The following is a 17,180-nucleotide window of genomic DNA, read 5'->3' as shown; positions in this document are numbered from 1 at the left end:
CACTTCCTTTGACTTTAGAATTTGTAAAATCCTTTTATTGAGTAAAAGCTTTTTCTCCTTTGCCTTGCTTTTTGTTCATTGAACACCTGTTCATGTTTTCTAACTCAGAGACTGTGATGGCAGATTTTTTGCTCAGGGGGTACATTCTGATTTAATAGTATTTGCTCTGCTATCTCTGGTTCTTTCTGTCCTTTTGTTTAATCAGGCATTGGTTTCACTCCAGTTAGACCCAATCATGGATTTATAGATAATAAGGCCAGAAGCGACCATAACGATCATCTTATCTGACCTCCTGTATAATACCATAATTCAGGACTTCACTGAAATAGTCTCCAATTCAAAAATAGTTTTATTTAGTGTCCAGCCTCCTTTACATTAAATGAAATTATTATCTAATTCAGGAAAGAACCACTTGGTACTGTTCTGCCTTCTTTTTCTTCTCTGGAATCAAGAGGATTCCAACAAATTGATTTACCTTCCAAGGCTCCAATAATGCATTCATTTGTGTATGGTTGGATCTACAAGTTCATATACAGCCTGTGAAAGTCAATGGGGCTCTGCGTGGGCATAAAGGTCCCATCTATAGGCCAGGTCATGACACTGTTCCATGAGGAGACCATGTTTAACCTTATTATAGACATATAGCCCTAAATCTACCACTAAGGAAAATTCTATGAAGCACATTGTAGCCTTTTTGTGTGTCTGATATGCTGGATTGAATGTTAACAGTCTTCCTGCTTTCCTGAAGCCTTCTTTATTTAGCTAATAGCATTCTCTCACAATAGGTCCAGAACAAATTCCCTCTTGAATCTCTCATTGTTTCCGCTATTGTTTTCAAGCACAAGCTTCTTATAATACAAACTTATCAGGGCATCATCTTGTTACAAATAATTTTGTTTGCTATATATCTTTTCTGCCCGGTAACCTTATTCCTTGCTCTCCCTAAAGCTTAGTCACCTTTAATCCATCTCACCAGAGGAATCCTATTTCTACCTATATATTTTTACCAGCTCCAGCTACCCAGACTAATAAGCATTGCACTCTTCTGTTTTCAGAACATTTCATGAAAGACCTCTTGAGATAGGGAGCTGTTTAGGAAGATGTTTGATTTGGTAGCCTCTGTAACTATTTATCATTAGTTAACCCTCCGGTATAAAAATTCACAGGGAGGGGGAGATTTTTTTTTCTGAGAAGACAGTCTATTAAAGCAATTCACAAAATTGTAATTTCCTATTAGCCTTCTCTAAAGCTGTAAAGCTAATTTCTAATCATAGAAATCACTTCATTCATTACACTTTCATTCATTTCATTTCAATTCAATTCAATTTCTTGGTTTTTTTCATTTCTTAACATATGTTTTTAACAAACAGGCTGCAAGTTATATACATGATTTTTAAAGGAAACTATATATATATCAATAGAAAACTAACCTAGAAAAGGGGACACATCCCATTTGTGCATATTAAAAAATGGGAGGTCACACTCCAGTTATTGTGAGGGAGGGCATATATAGCACCTTCACATACCAGTGGGGAACGGCAGCTGGAAGGAGATTCAGCCCAAATTGGGGTGAGATGGGTAGGAGGGGTTTTCATTAGACAGGCTGGAAAACAAGAATCCTGTTTCATGAAAAAGGTTGAGATTTTTGGGATGAGAGAGATACAGTGTATATGAGATAGAATTAACTAATAGCTTGGTAATTCGAGCACTAATGTGGTATATCCATTTCAGGTTTTCAGCCAAATCAAGCAGAGCACTCCTCTTAAAACCTTGATATCAGTTTTATCAATGTTTTCTTTGGGAAGTCCAGGAAGGAATTTCAGATCAAAACCAGAGAATGCCCCCTCTAGAATGGTCCAGTGATCAGGATATTGACCTGGGACATGACAGATCCCAGTGCAAATCTCTGTTACAAAGCAGGCAGATTATGGACTTGCACCTGGGTCTTATGTACGAGTGCCCTAATCACTAGGCTGTTGGCCATTCTGGATTCATGCTCTCTCATCAAGTGCATTCTGGACCTAAGAAACCTTGCCAACAAAACTTCTGTGTTAAGCAATAAATATCAATTAAAGTTTTGGTTTTGTTAAATTCACAGTCACTGCTAGTTTCCATCACTATTTTCTAGTTTCACACCAGGAGAAAAAAGTTTTAACCTCTTCTGGGAACTCCAGGGTAGGCCACTGACTCCATGCATCCTTAGCCAAACCTCTCACCAGCCAATCATAACCATTTTACAGTTATTACTTCCTGTAGTTCCTTTGATGGAAGCTGCGGGGTATTACACCACTGCAGCCTCTGTCTGGGTGAAATTTCTATACCAGTGAGCCTGTTAATGAGGTCAAAGGATTTTCTGCCAAGAGTTTCTGTTACTTGGTTTAAAATATAAAACAAAGTGGTAAACTAAGAAAAAAATCAATATTAAAGTTAGAATTAGCACTGAACAAAAGTAGAATCATGACCATCAAGCAGCAGAAAGTAGAGGGGGATGGGTAAAGAAACTTAGATTTAAGCCAGTCTCTCTGTGTGTCACTTAGGGCACGTCTACACAGCAGTGTTATTTTGAAATAACTAGCATTATTTTGAAATAAAGTGAGCATCTACACAGCAAGCCCATTATTTCAGAATAATATTGAAATAATGGGCACCTCATTCCAAAATCTGTAACTCCCATTTACGAGCAATAACGTCTCTTTTGAAATAGCTATTTCAAAATAGGGTGTGTGTAGTCAGGGCAGCTGAAGTTATTTCAGAATAAGGGGCCTCCAAGTGCTAGCCAGAGAACTCTTAAAGCCACAGCCACAGGGGAAAGGGCTTGTGGCACAACACAGACCCTGCCAGCCCTGTTCTACATTGCAGCAGCCTTCACAGCTTTTGCTGCCACGTTGAGCCACTCCTGTGCTTCGCCCGAGCCCACCATGGCTGCAGCTGAGCAGGCAGCCATCTCCCAGGACTCTGCCTGGGGATGAAAGAAGCACACGCTTTCCTGATCTGGTGCAGAGATCCTGGGCTTCATTGAGATCTGGGGAGAGGAGACAAACCTCCAGGATCTCCGCACTAGATGCAGGAACGCCGATATCTAAGGTCGGATGGCCGACAGCCTGGGCCACAATGGCCATGTGTGTACCCAGGAGCAGGTGCGCATGACGATCAAGGAGCTCAGGCAAGCCTATGCCAAGGTAAGGGAGTTCAGCTACTGTTCTGGGGCAGCACCCCACTCTGACTCCTATTATGATCAGCTCTACCATATCCTGGAGGGGGGGTCAGTGCCTCCCCTCACCTTGTTGTAGACTCTGGGTGGGAGACACCCATCGTCGCCCTCCTGGGGGGCAGAGAGAGTGTGAAGGAGGAGCTGGATGAGGCCAGCCCACCAGCCAGGAAGTCATGCTCACCATGGGGCCTGTACCTCCATCCCAGGATGTCTCCCTGGCTGTGTCCAAAGCTGGGGAATGCCCATCAGGTGAGTGCCAATAGTTTTCCTAGACACACACAGGTGGAACCAGTGGATGGTGAGGAGCTGCTGCATGCTCCTCTCTCAGCCTTCACAGCTGGTCCTGGCTGAAACTCTCCCTCAGGGCCTCCTGGAGGTGCTCAGTGCTATTTCAACAGATATTTGCTGCATGGACGATCTATTTTGAAATAAACAAATTCAAAATAGCTTATTCTGAAATAAGCCTGCAGTGTAGACGTACCCTAAGGGAAGAATTTTGTCCTTTTCCCCACAAGTACAGCAATTGGCCAAGTATAGAAGTTAAACCTGAAGGTTGTACTGGATAGGAAACTAGCCACTGTGAGGCTGGGTATTACTGTATTGCCACTCCTAGCCATTCAAATATCATGAGTCAGGTTCTCAAAAGTTATGAATATGGCTTAAAAAACATGAGATTAAAAATATGCTTTTTTTATTTGCCCTCTGGTTTCCAACTGTTTAGGACAGAATGAAAATGTGAAATAAGTGTTTTTCCTCAACAATGAGGAGTCAGAACTAAAGCTAGTAGAAAGAGTTATGTCAAAACTGTTAGAAAGAAAATTGAGTTTTTGACTAAATGAAAAATTTTGTGGAGAGTGTTTTCTTGTTTTGACAAAAAGTCAAACATCTCCATTAATTAAATAACCTGTTCTCCAGACAGCTCTACTAAAATCCTATTGTTTCATTTGTAATTAAACCTGAGAGTATCATGTAATCACTTAACTGCAGGACCAGTGCAAGCATCATGAAGCTCACAGTAAAATCTCAAGAATTGGCAACACTGGAATTGTTATGCTGGGAATCAGGTAGGGGCAAGGATAACACTAGCAAGGGGAGTTTCAGTAAAGGATGGTCTGCCAAACCAATGACATGACCAGGCCCTCTGCCTCACCCCCATTTTTTTACTCAATTCAGGCTGTGATCATTTAACACTCTAGAATATAGCTTACATAAAGGCTTGCTTGGCGAGATAATTTTGTTTATGATTAACCCCAACAGATTTACGCAGAGAACAGAACCTAAAGGTATGGCTTCCTGCTGCTTGTGAACTAGGTAAATTAGACCAGTGGTTCCCAGACTTTTTGGCATCACGCCCCCTTTTTCATTTTTGAAAAACCCTCAAGGCCCCCCCCCCCCCCCCAAAATAGCAGCAAAACCTGCTGAGCCAAAAAAAAAAAAAAAAAAAGGAACTTACCAGGGCAGCAAAACTTGATGGGGGGGGGGGGAGGGGTTGGGTCGCCTCGCGCTCTACCTGGAATTTCTTCATGCCCCCCCTCTTTTTGGGAACTAGACAGACAGCTATAGGTAGAAAACAATCTCAGCAGGTAATTGCTGTATACTGCATCATTATTTTACATGACTATGATAGGATGCACCTAGCTTTTGCAACTCCCTACAGGAGGCCCCATGGTCCAACTATAACCAGGCCCAGGAAGCAGCAAAAGTTGACAGGAAAGATGCAATGACAGAAGGTCCTTAGAACCAGCCTAGAGAAGCCTCGCTATAGTTAAAGCAGCCAATCAGCACCCAGCGGCCTCAGAAAAAGGAGCTAAAGGGCTTGAAAGCAGAGGGGCAAAGCAGGGTGCTGCTCTCTGTCCAAAGAAACATAAGGGATAACTCAAATTTGTTTCTGGCAGCATTTGCTTAGTCTGGGTTTGCAGGGAGAGTGAGGACCTAAAAAATGTAATCCTATGGTAAAGTGTGAAGCGAAAAAAGTCAAGTAGGAAGAAGCCTAGGGGAATAAAAGCATCAATGAACTGGCATCAAGCAGAGCCTAGCTACTATTTATAAGGTTCCAGAGTTGAAACCCAGAGTAGTAGGTTCCCTTACCAGTCACAGGTTATATCTAGACTGCAGGCTTCTTTCGGAAGAAGCTTTTCTGGAAGAGATTTTCCAGAAAAACTTCTGTAGAAAGAAAGTGTCTACACAGCAAAAGCACAACAAAAAAGTGATGTGCTTTTTTGAAAGATAGCATCCACATTCATTGGACGCTATCTTGCATTTAAGTTCTGATTGCTGTAGACAGACTGGCCACCAGGGCACCTGTGCTTTTTCCTAGAGGCCTCTTCTTTCGAAAAACATCCTCTTCCCTGTCTACATACACCTTTTTCTGAAAGAGCTCTTTCTGAAAAAGGCTTCTTCCTCATAGAAAGAGGTTTACCGCTGTCGAAAAAAACCCTCCGTTCTTTCGACTTTCTGTTGAAAAAGCACAATTGCAGTGTGGACATCAGTGAAGTTTTTCCGGAAAACTCTGCAGCATAGACATACCCACAGTGGCATAAACCTCAAGAGAGGAACAGGGCTTATTTGAAATCCAAACAAAGGACTGAATTTAAAGGACTTAGAGCTAGGGCTGAAGACCCTTGCAAGGGCAACAAATCTGTTCATTTACTGGACTCTATTACCCTGGAAGGGATTCATTTGCTCTGTGATTTGTCTGGAGGACCAAGGTACTAAAGAGAAACAATGTCAGCTAGCAACCTGCACAAGGCACTAGGAGTATGAAAACAGCCCTGCAGTACAACCCCTAGCCACCAAAAAGTACTTAGAGGGCAGAACCCATATTGTGATGACTAAAGGAGTTTTCTTGCTCCTTTGACTTACAAGCTAATCAAGTCTAAATATATTTCTTCTTACTTCAAATAGCAAGCTCTCACCTGAACATTTTAATAGATACATTTTCCACAGAATTTCAAACTGAGCTGGCATCAGCTATCATGATAAATGTATCTATATATAAAACAATAGCACTTCTATTTTAAGTAGGTAGTTACTGCTTTCTGCTAGTAGGTGGACAGCTCTTGGAAAAGCTGTGTCACCACCTTTATTTAAGACAACAGTCAGATGTAGCATTTTAGTCAAGGGTTGTTGACAATCAATGAGAAAAAGTTATCAAAGCACTTTCTTTCAGTCTACTTTGCATTATTCAGTGCTTTCCTGCCCTTGCAGAGCTCATTAAGCCCTTTTAAATAAACAGTTAAACTAGCGTTGAATATGCATTTTTCTCCATACAAAACATTGCCTGCAAATAGTGCAATTAATTATAGACCAGTCTACTTACATTAAACTAGATTTTTATATAAAATTATTCTACTTTTTAAATAAGCAATTGATTTCCAAGAATAGTAGCTACCTGTTCAATATAATCTGTCTGCACTGGATAATATTCCTGAGAAGTGGGGAGGGGAAAGGTATGAAACAGTTCTGAATTAACAGATTTTTATTTTCTTAAATTGAATCAAAAAAAGCTTGCAGTCTAGTAGGATACCACTGATGAAATCTGTGTGCACTGATATAATCAGGAAAATGTTACTAGCCACTGACCAATTTTAAACCTTCAGGGCTTCTTCACTTAAAAGGCTTATGTATCCAATCCTGGTTATTGATAAAAAAATACACCTTGATTTTTTAAAATAAAAATAGTTTAGTGAAAAACCAATTGTCCAGAGAACGCTAATAGATTTAGGACTTTCATCACCTCCAGGGTATTCTCTAGGGGATGCAGCTTTAATCAAATGTGAAAGAAAGCTGGGCAAAATTTCATCTCTTCACTTTGTGAAATGCTTTCATTGCAGAATTTCATTTCCTTACCCAGTCTGCTGTCTAGTACATGCTGGCGACATGGGTAAAATTCAGAAAGTGAAAGAAAGTTGCTGCAAGTGAATTTCACCTGTTGATTTTTTTGACCCACTCTGCTTTGACATAAAAGCACAGACACATTTCACTATGCTATGTGGAAAGGTAAGGGGTGGAAAGTATTGGGGAGAAGCTTTAAAGTTTAGTTAAAACTAATAAAAATTGGTCCACTTTTGCATTATATGTAAAATATGTGTAAAGATCTTGCATGACTGCTCTGGATTCCTCTCAAACTTCTGATGTAGAAATGACGTGTCACCTATTTCACTATGTCAAGACACAGCCTGAGACAATTGTGTCATTCTTGGTGGCTTTCCCACATGAAGAAGAGATTTAGCAGATGTGACAGAGCTCACCTCATTTGGCCAAACATTACATTCATTTGTGTCTCCTAACCTTTGGTATTCAGTTTTAAAATCCCCAACAGTGTAGCAACCACTCTAAACAGTCAGATGGAGTGTTACCTACAAGCACAACTGAATAGACTTTGGAGCCACATAATAGCTCTGTAAATTCAGTTTAAGTAAATATTTTCTTGAGACTTTTGGAAATAGTTCCTTCTGTCACCTTTCTTAGTTATAAATATCACTTTGCTCTTGATTTTTAAATTCTAGCATTACTTGCCGCCTGAATTTTCTGTCTTCTACCAATGACAATAAATGAATTAGAATGACCTACTCACTGTCTGGTTCTCTTGACAATCACCAGTCATTAAGGATTAACTATTTGCTTCTAACGTAGGCTCTTTATGCTGGCCTAAAATCAGAGACTCGCTTTTTTTCAAGGCCAATTCCCCAGCAGCCCCCTCTTCTTTTAACAATACACAATCATAGTTTCTTCATAGAGTGTGCTGTTTCTAACACAGTCCATCCTTCAATCAAAACAAAAAATTGAAATCCCACAAGAAGGCCCAAAGTCTTCTACTTTCCTCTTCCTAGTAGAACAGGATCCATGTAAAGTATGCACAATAGCCCATACTGCTCTCTTCCTCTCAGTCCACCAGGCTGGATTAAAATAAGCCAAGGTCCATGAACGAAACAGAACATAAATTCACAGCACGATATACAGTGATGCTATTGGTACACATACTTGATCTTACATCAAAGGAAGCGCTCTTTCTCATGAACCACTCTAATAGATCATCATACTAGCTTGATGCATGAAACTCCAAATATGGGCACTGAAAAAATATGGATCTTTAAGTCATAGGTCACTAACTCAGCAACACCTTTTGAATTAACAGGTGTGTTGTGAGAAGTCATTCTTCCGCTCTACTCTACGCTGGTTAGGCCTCAGTTGGAGTATTGTGTCCAGTTCTGGGCACTGCATTTCAAGAAAGATGTGGAGAAATTGGATAGCAACAAGAATGATTAAAGGACTAGAGAAAATGACCTATGAAGGAAGGCTGAAAGAATTGGGTTTGTTTAGTTTCGAAAAGAGAAGATTGAGGGGGGACATGATAGCAGTTTTCAGGTATCTAAAAGAGTATCATAAGGAGGAGGGAAAAAAACTTGTTCATCTTGGCCTCTGATGATAGAACAAGAAGCAATGGGCTTAAACTGCAGCAAGGGAGGTTTAGGTTGGACATTAGGAAAAAGTTCCTAACTGTCAGGGTAGTCAAACACTGGAATAAATTGCTCAGGGAGATTGTGAACTCTCCATCTCTGGAGATATTTAAGAGTAGGTTAGATAAATGTCTATCAGGGATGGTCTAGACAGTATCTGGTCCTGCCACGAGGGCAGGGGACTGGACTCAATGATCTCTCGAGGTCTCTTCCAGTCCTAGTATTCTATGATTCTATGATTCTATGAAAGACTACACTAAATGGCAGTAGGACAATCATTTGACTATTCTTGTGAGTCAGCTATTATGAAGAGTCATTATTGTGTAAGGGCAATACATATATATTACTTTAGCCATACCTCATATAACTTAATAGCTTTTGGAGAGCCCCTTTAGAATATGTTGCATATGGATCTGTTAAGTATGCCCATGTTCCAGTTGTCTCTAAATCTCCAGCTGGCAAAAGCTGGGGCTAGACAAAAGGGTATGGATTATTTAATAAATTTTCCTATCCTGTTCATTCCCTCCAAAGTATCTGGCACCAGCCACTTTCTGAGGACAGGATACTAGATGGATCATTGGTATGTTCCATTCTTATGTTTTTATCCAATGAAAATAGATACAAATGAAATAGGATTTAGAATGTACATCATTCCTTATACCATGAGTCAATTAGGAGACTCAAGCAAAATATGTATATATATATTAATCCTAACAAGTAATTTTGATTTTACTAAATAATCATACTTTATCAGACCCTGCAATTTTGAATGGTCATAAATAATTCATTGATATTCACAGAAACTAACCAGGATTGTAATTTTATTTATTAGTATCAAGGTAGCAGTCAGATGCCTTGGTCATAAGAAGTGGCCCTTTGTACCAGGCATTGTGCAAACATCTAGGAATTGCTCCGAAGTGCTTACACCCTAATTTTAAAGCAATATATAGAAGGGGGTGGGGGAGAGATGATGTGGGTAGCTGTAACAGATGGATCTGAATCATTTACACTTTTTATTATAAATAAATATCAGCACTCAAATAAATCAAAAGTAGATATCAGGAGATGGCCGTGTTAGTCTGAAACTTTTAAAAGTGGTGTAGTCCTGTGGCACTTCAGAAACTAACATAAATATATAGTATCATCAGCTTTCTTGGCCATGCTCCAAGGAAGTAGGTTTTGCTCATGGAAATTTATGATACTATATATTTTTGTTAGTCTCTAAGGTGGCACAAGACTCTATTTTCAAAAGTCGAAGCTTGTTTTCATCTAGCTATAACAGTAGTAGTAGATCTTGAGAAAAACTTGAAGGACAAAACAGTGGCCTCACAAAGTTCCATGTAGTATGGAAGAACAGTTGTAGAGGAGGTCAAACAGGCACTCAGGACAGAGACCACTGAGAGCATGACAATGCTGTAAAAGCATCAGCACTGTTGTTTGTATTGATTTTGGTTATTGACTGTGCAGCTGAAAGTGTATACTACAATGTAAAACACAAAATACTAAAAGGAAATCACTTACACTAAGGAAATCACATGTACTAAGTATATTGCCAGAGGAAGTAGCATAAATTCAGAGGCAGGGTATGAATTGCAATTGCTGAAAGGTCTAAAAGTATTTTATATCCTAGCTGTGTTCTAGATAGGATTCTTCCTCCAAATTATTTTCAAAAACAAACAAGATATATTTCCTCATCTGAGCAAGTTACCTACTCGGTTTAGTTAGGTACACAGAGAGCATAACTTGTGTTGCTATTTTGAGACATTGCCTGAAGGTTTTCTTCTAAAAATGTTATGTTTTTAGGAGCCAGAAGATGTTTTGGGACATATGTCTAATGTAAAGTATTTCCACCTACAAGAACCCAAAGTTCATTATAAAATTAAAGCTAAGACCTTTTTAGACTGATTTAAAATATAATTTAAAAATGTATTAAGCTACTAGAGTCACTGAGACAGCTAACTTTTGTAATGTATTCTTTAGTCACAATAATCACATACAAAAGGACCAGAAAAGAAAATTAAACAACCATTTTTTTCCACTAATAAAATGGAAAGACAGACAGTTGGTGAGGTGCAATGTGCAGGAAGTTAGACAGTCCATTCTGACCTTAAGTTCTACAGGTGTTCTCCATGCTACACTTTCACATTTTTTTACTCAGAAATAACAGCCAGAGCTGAGTAACATCCATCAACAACAAAATCCACAAATAGTCTAGTAGCACCTTAAAGACTAACAAAACATGTAGATGGTATCATGAGCTTTCATGGGCACAACCCACTCGGGTACCCCTCTGAAGCTATCCAACAACAAATCTCAGAAGCACAGAACTATTTGCCTCTTCTGGAAGAATTACATCATGTTATTCTGTAAGAAAAATGTCTATCTTGAGTTCTATTGCTGCCCACTATTACTATTCAAATCAACACTCCCTCTTAGGCAAAACCAAATGACTATTTATTTTGCCACATAAAAATAAGATGTAGTCTCCCAGGTACAGTGTTAGAGGGAAAAGGAAGGTAACTAACTATTCAGACATTAATTTTAGAACAATACTTTGCTATTATATTCTGTCATTATATGAATGATTAAGACAGAACCAAAGAAAATGTATTAAACAAATCCTCTAGTCAAACATGCCATCTTGCAATCCTGCAGCCTTGTTTGTCTGAATTATCCATATTCACACAATTAGACTACAGGACTGCGGAAGGAGTCATGGTTACAAGATCAGGCCTTTAATTGTCTGAATAAGTAAAGGAAATCATGACACTCTCTACTAATCTGTAGTATATATACTAGCTCCGCTGATTGTCTGGCAATCACATCATTTCATGGATTTGATAGTACATTCCCCCCTTCTTTTTCTTCCATTTTCTGCAAATTAAAAAATGTTCATGTCTCCTGTCTGTGATATATTATGAGATAGTTTATGTCTTTAGGCACAGATTTCATCAATGGATAATAATTAAACTGTCCAAGGTAGTCCTAATAGGCATTTGGCCTCACATGCTGATTGGAGCCATAATTTCATTGCTGCTTGTCCCCAGCTCCTGAGGAAGTAGTAGTTGGCTGCTAGTAGAAGCCATGAATAAAAAAACAGTACCCATCATTGGACTCATGTATGGTGATGCAAAACCAAGACTCTCACCATTCCCCACCGCTGATCTTTCTTTCCCCTCCCCTAAATCTGCTTGATGGTAGGATAAATAGGATTATGGAAGTACTTTTACCTGTACACCTGGCCCCAAGATGTGGGTAGTCTGTGCAGAAGTTTAAGGGGTGCTACTAAATCCCTTTTACTCCCTCAGGAAGGGGAAGAGGCAGGGTGGAGTGGGTACTGAGGGATCTTATATCAGTTGTAAAAATTAAAGTTGCTCCCCTACAGCTGTAACTTGTTCTGAGAGCAGGCAGCTGAGAATCATGGTGCCTTCCCTTTCTATAGGATATTAGAGAATCAAACATAATACATGTATAAGAGTGGTAAAATATGGCCAAATAAGTTGGTTGGGGGTGCTAGACAGTTGCTGGTATGAAAGAACATATAAAGGTGGTGATTAATGTGCAAAATGTTTTGTGCCAGACAATTAAGCACACAATCATTGTGTTGATAATGAGAGGAAAAAAGTGACCAAATTGCTTCTAAAATATCAGAAAATCTTGATTGGTGAAGCAGCAGTAAATCAAATAAAACACCTATGATTCTACACCTCTATGCCACTAACCCAGGTTTCCAGAAAAATCCTATATAAAAACCTAGCTGAACAATTTACAGAAAGGAGAACCAAAAGTCATTGGCTCATACAATAACAAGGAAATATGAGATAGTCAAGCATATCTATTGCACATGGCCTACACTATGCCAAGAATTGCCTCTGTAAGATCAAATCAAAATATTTGACATCCATTTTTAATAAATGAGATCTACATTGCTAAGTGCATATGGGTTGAGATTCAGTATTCAAACTAATAAACTTTTACTACCTAGAAAGAAGTTACCAAGGGCACATCTACTCTACATGTAAGATCAGCACTGCTGTGGTCAATCTTCTGGGGTTTGATTTAGCAGATGTAGTTTAGATCCACTAGATAAAACTCAAAGGATGCCCCCTTTGATACCAGTACTCCTGCTCCCATCAGCCTCCTGCTGCGTTGGAGGAGCGGAAATGCAACGTAAGATACGTCGACTCCAGCTATATAGTTTATGTAGCTGGGGTTGTGTATCTTACTTCAACCTTTCCATGTAGTGCAGACCAGGCCCAAGGGCCATAAGTCCTAAGAAACCATAGCCTAAGCTTCATAACATTCATACCATTGCCATGTTAACAAAACATCAGTTTTCTTGCTCTGATAGGTAGTATAAGAGATGTCACCTTTAATTGTCTCTACTCAGCAATCACGCTTCCAAAACAGGAACTTAAAATGAGATCCTAAGGCCTAACGAGACAGAGGTAAAGGAAGAATTCCTTAGCTCGTTCAAGTTTCCATAAACAAATATAATTCATTTGTCCTATACCACCTAGTAGTAGGAAAAGCAAAAAATCAGTATTGCCAAGAAAGCTATCACTAGTTGCTGAACGAAATTTAAAATATAAGAGTAAAGGGACCATTTTCAAATGTATCATTTAAAAAAATTAAGCATCTTCTGCCCGATCTTTTTGTCCTGAATATTTTAATGATAAAATAACACCTCCCAGATACTTAAAATTCTCTAAAATCTTGTGCACTTGAAAATTAATGGTCATTTTTTGCAATTATTCTTAACTGGAATTTTCTCCTTGAGGATGGTCTGGCAAAAGTTATCCCACAGAACACTCCATGGATTGCATCTTTGAAAATGATTGCTGTTGCTTTTAATGAGTGTGACACTATGGCCAGTAAGGCACTCTTTTTCAGAATGACCACCATTGCTCCCAATGCCCTTGAGGGAGATTACAGGTCCTGACAACATAAGGACCTGCAAACTTCCCTTAGCACATCTTGGACTCACTCCTGCTAGCGACAGTGGAAGACAGTGATCATTTTGAACGAGGATATCTGCTTATGAGTAGCACTGAGGGTCAAAATAGAAGGTAGTAGTCTTTTTGAAAGAGCAAGTTTTTTAATATTCTCCATAGAAAACTGTTGTTCATTAATTTCTGCTCAAAAAGTATCTCTCAGTTATGAAGAAGAACAAGAAAGAACATTAACTCAAACACCACTTAGTCATGATGCTAAGAGAGAGAAAAATGAAAAAGAATGTATCCTTAAAGTTTGTACAATCTTATCTAGGACCACAAGCACTATTATGTACTAATCATAATCATATGATTGTTGCATAACATCAATATAGGAAGGCTATAAGATTGTTAAGGTAGCCTAATTGCATTTACAGACAAGAAAATATTTGGATTTCTTTTAAATTAAATATTGTAATTCTTGATTTTTTATTAGATACAACTTCACGATAGTGTTTTTACTCTTAAATAATGTGTATATATTCTCAATCTTAGTTCAATTTTAACATATTTTATCTGGATCTAATAAATACAATATTTATAATGTAAGTGTCTATTACTATTAATAGAACTGCAGTTAGATATGTTTTCTAGTTACACATATGTAAATACATAGAGCACACAGGAAGGCATGCAAATCTATAATATTAAGAAGGTAAGTAAACCATATAATCTTTTTTGAGATGCCTATTTAACTAGAAAGTAATTCAATTTATTTTCTTATCATCAAATGTTTAGATAAATTAAGATATGCTCAAGTGATCACTCATATCTAAAATTACTATGAAAATAAGAGGTCCACAACCAGAATACATGGAATTGCATAATGGAAAAAATACAGAAATTCCACAATATCTTTGCATTCTGATTGGCCAAGACCAATCCATTTTAGTTAAAAGGTCCTAAAACCGAATTTTATAGCTGGACCCTTGTTCTAGCCTCTGACAGTGTAATGAAAGGTCAAAAGAATATTAAATGTATTGCAAAAACAGTATATTGAAAGTAATGTGTTTACATGGGCAATTGCAAGCTATTAGTAGGGTGTCTGAAGAGCCTCACTTCTGACACGTAAGAGCAATTTGACTTTAGACATGTCAGGTTTATAATTATATATATATATTCCACTCCTCGTGTTGTACATTTCACTTGTGAATTTGCCAACTGTAATGTGGATGACATTGACACAAGAACTATGTTAGTGTACTCTCCTCAGCTGTAGGTTTCATGGAAAAACTATTACCGTGAATTTTTTGTTGCAGTTATTTAAGGTGGTCCTTCTTTGACATGCATACTGGGAAACTCTGCCTGCAACAAATGATGAAGTTTCTAATTCAGGTGTATACGAAGTAGCAGGATAAGTCTGTTGTACCTGAAAAAAGAAGGGAGGGGAAAAAAACTGCTGAGTCTGTCAAATTGTCTGGAACACCAAAAATATGCTACCAGATCAACAGAAAAGTGAAATCGTCCATTAATTTCATTTGCAATACTTTAACTTAACATGTTCCTGGAAAAGAAATCACTTTCCTACAGTCTGCCAAGAAAACTGAGTCTGTGGCAATTATTTTGAGTGTTCAATTTCTGCAGAGACAGAGATTTCTACTTGGTAGAGATTACTTGAAAACTATGGATCATTCAAATCAACCAACGCTGGATTACAGTGATATTGCAGAGAAGACAAATACTGTAATGGCAAGCCATTAAGCAATGGCTTAAATCAGCTTAGAGTCTAGTTGCTGCCATACATATATTTTTATTAACATTACTTTACACTTACCTATGATTTATGTCCAAGAATATCAAAACACTTTACATATAAAGTCAATGCTTGACCTGGAAAAATGTGATGGTTCTTCTTCTATCTCATGAAACTTTCCCCCACTTTTCCTCCTCCCTCCCCACCGCCTAATAGAAGCAAGAGATATAAAATACCTTCAGAGATCTCTCTGCCCCCATTAAAATATTAACAAGTAAATATTATTATCCTTAATTTCCAAAAGGGAAACAATTTAAACAATTTTCACACAATTGCATAGAAGGACAGTAGCAGAGTTGGAATAAAATATACACATTCACTGTAAACATGAAGGCCTTGGTTTTTGCTTAAAATTTAGTGGACATAGCTATCTTGCTGAAGCATATGAAAAATTCACATCCCTGTGCACTGTGTTATGCTTAAAAGAAGCATACAGGATCTTTTACAGAGGGAAAGGCAATACACAATGTTTATTGAAAATACAAAATGAAAAGCAGCATATGCATTCACACACACACACAGGGCAGATGGTAGTTACCAGTCTGTGGTGGCTCAAATCAGTCTTACTGGACAGGCAAGGTTGACTACGTGAGGAGTTGGGGTTCATCAGTCACAATCTGAGGCTCCTCTGAGGTTTGGCTTGCAGGACTAAACCTCAACTCCTCACTCAGTCAATCTTGCCTGGCTAGTAAGACTGATTTGAGCCACCACAGACTGGTAACTATATACCTTCTGCAGGACCTGTATGTGTGAATGCATTTCATTTTGTGCTTTTCATTTTGTACTTCCAATAAACACAGCATATTGCCTTTCCCCCCTGTAAAAGATCCCATGTAACCATACCATTTTTGGTGGAGAATTACAGACGGGTGAGGGGAATATTGGTATATGTCTTGATTTCTTTGAACCTGGTGCACACACCATTAAGGCTACGTCTACACTACAAGGTTTTCGCGCAAGAAGTCTTTTGCAGACGAGTTCTTGTGCAAACACACGTCCACACCTCAAAGCGCAACGCAAAAGCAATGTGCTTTTGCGCAAGAGAGCATCCATACTGCATGGACGTTCTTGCGCAAGAAAGCTCTGATGGCCATTCGCACTCCAGAGAGAAAAAGCACAGGTGCTCTGATGGCCAGTCGCAGAATGGCCATCAGAGCACCTGTGCTTTTTCTCTCTGGAGTGTCCACACTTGCCTTTTTGTGCAATAGCTGTAGTGCAAAAGGGAGTTATGCCTGGTAGAAGGAGGTTTACATACACCGACAAAAGCCTTCTGTTCTGCCATTTTACTGCTGATTTACTTGCGCAAAAGTACATTTGAGGTGTGGATGCTCTGTAGGTTTTTCTGCAAAAACAGCCATTTTTACGCAAAAACCTTGCGGTGCAGACATAGCCTAAGAGATTTAAAAAAAAAAAAAAAAAGAGAGAGAGAGAGAGAGACACCAGTAGTATAGCAAATTAACTCTTAGGTAACCTTTTTATTCAGGAATTCTTCTGGATTTATTGTTGGACTGTATGCTTTCATAGCCCTTTGCTGTTTTAAATGTGCTTGTGTGCATAGTAGGTGTCTGCACTGCGTGCCCTCATAGCCCTTTTTCTGTTTTTTGTTGCTTGTGGGCACGGTTTGTGTGCTGCTGCCTTTCTCTCTCTCAGCACATCAGGAATTAACTCTGCACGCTTCTATCCCTAGGTGGAGTTTCTGTGAGGTGAGGCAGGAATTCATACTGCTGTTAGATCCCTCATTGTTCTGCTTGTTTGTAAGTATT

General features: G+C 38.8%; 1 protein-coding gene across 2 annotated transcripts in view; it reads right to left on the bottom strand.

Moving 5' to 3' along the window:
- Positions 1–17,180, bottom strand: part of DNTT (DNA nucleotidylexotransferase) — a 189,770-nt gene that overhangs the window by 136,126 nt on the left and 36,464 nt on the right. For both annotated transcript variants that reach the window (XM_014581825.4, XM_025179755.3), the window contains exon 3: positions 14,905–15,033. In XM_014581825.4, the coding sequence (XP_014437311.3) occupies positions 14,905–15,033 (129 nt within the window). The remainder of the gene's footprint in view (positions 1–14,904; positions 15,034–17,180) is intronic.

This window comes from Pelodiscus sinensis, chromosome 8 (assembly GCF_052426305.1).
Source record: "Pelodiscus sinensis isolate ZL-2025 chromosome 8, ASM5242630v1, whole genome shotgun sequence".
Taxonomy (NCBI): Eukaryota; Metazoa; Chordata; order Testudines; family Trionychidae; genus Pelodiscus; species Pelodiscus sinensis.
This window is presented reverse-complemented; position numbering and strand designations above follow the sequence as displayed.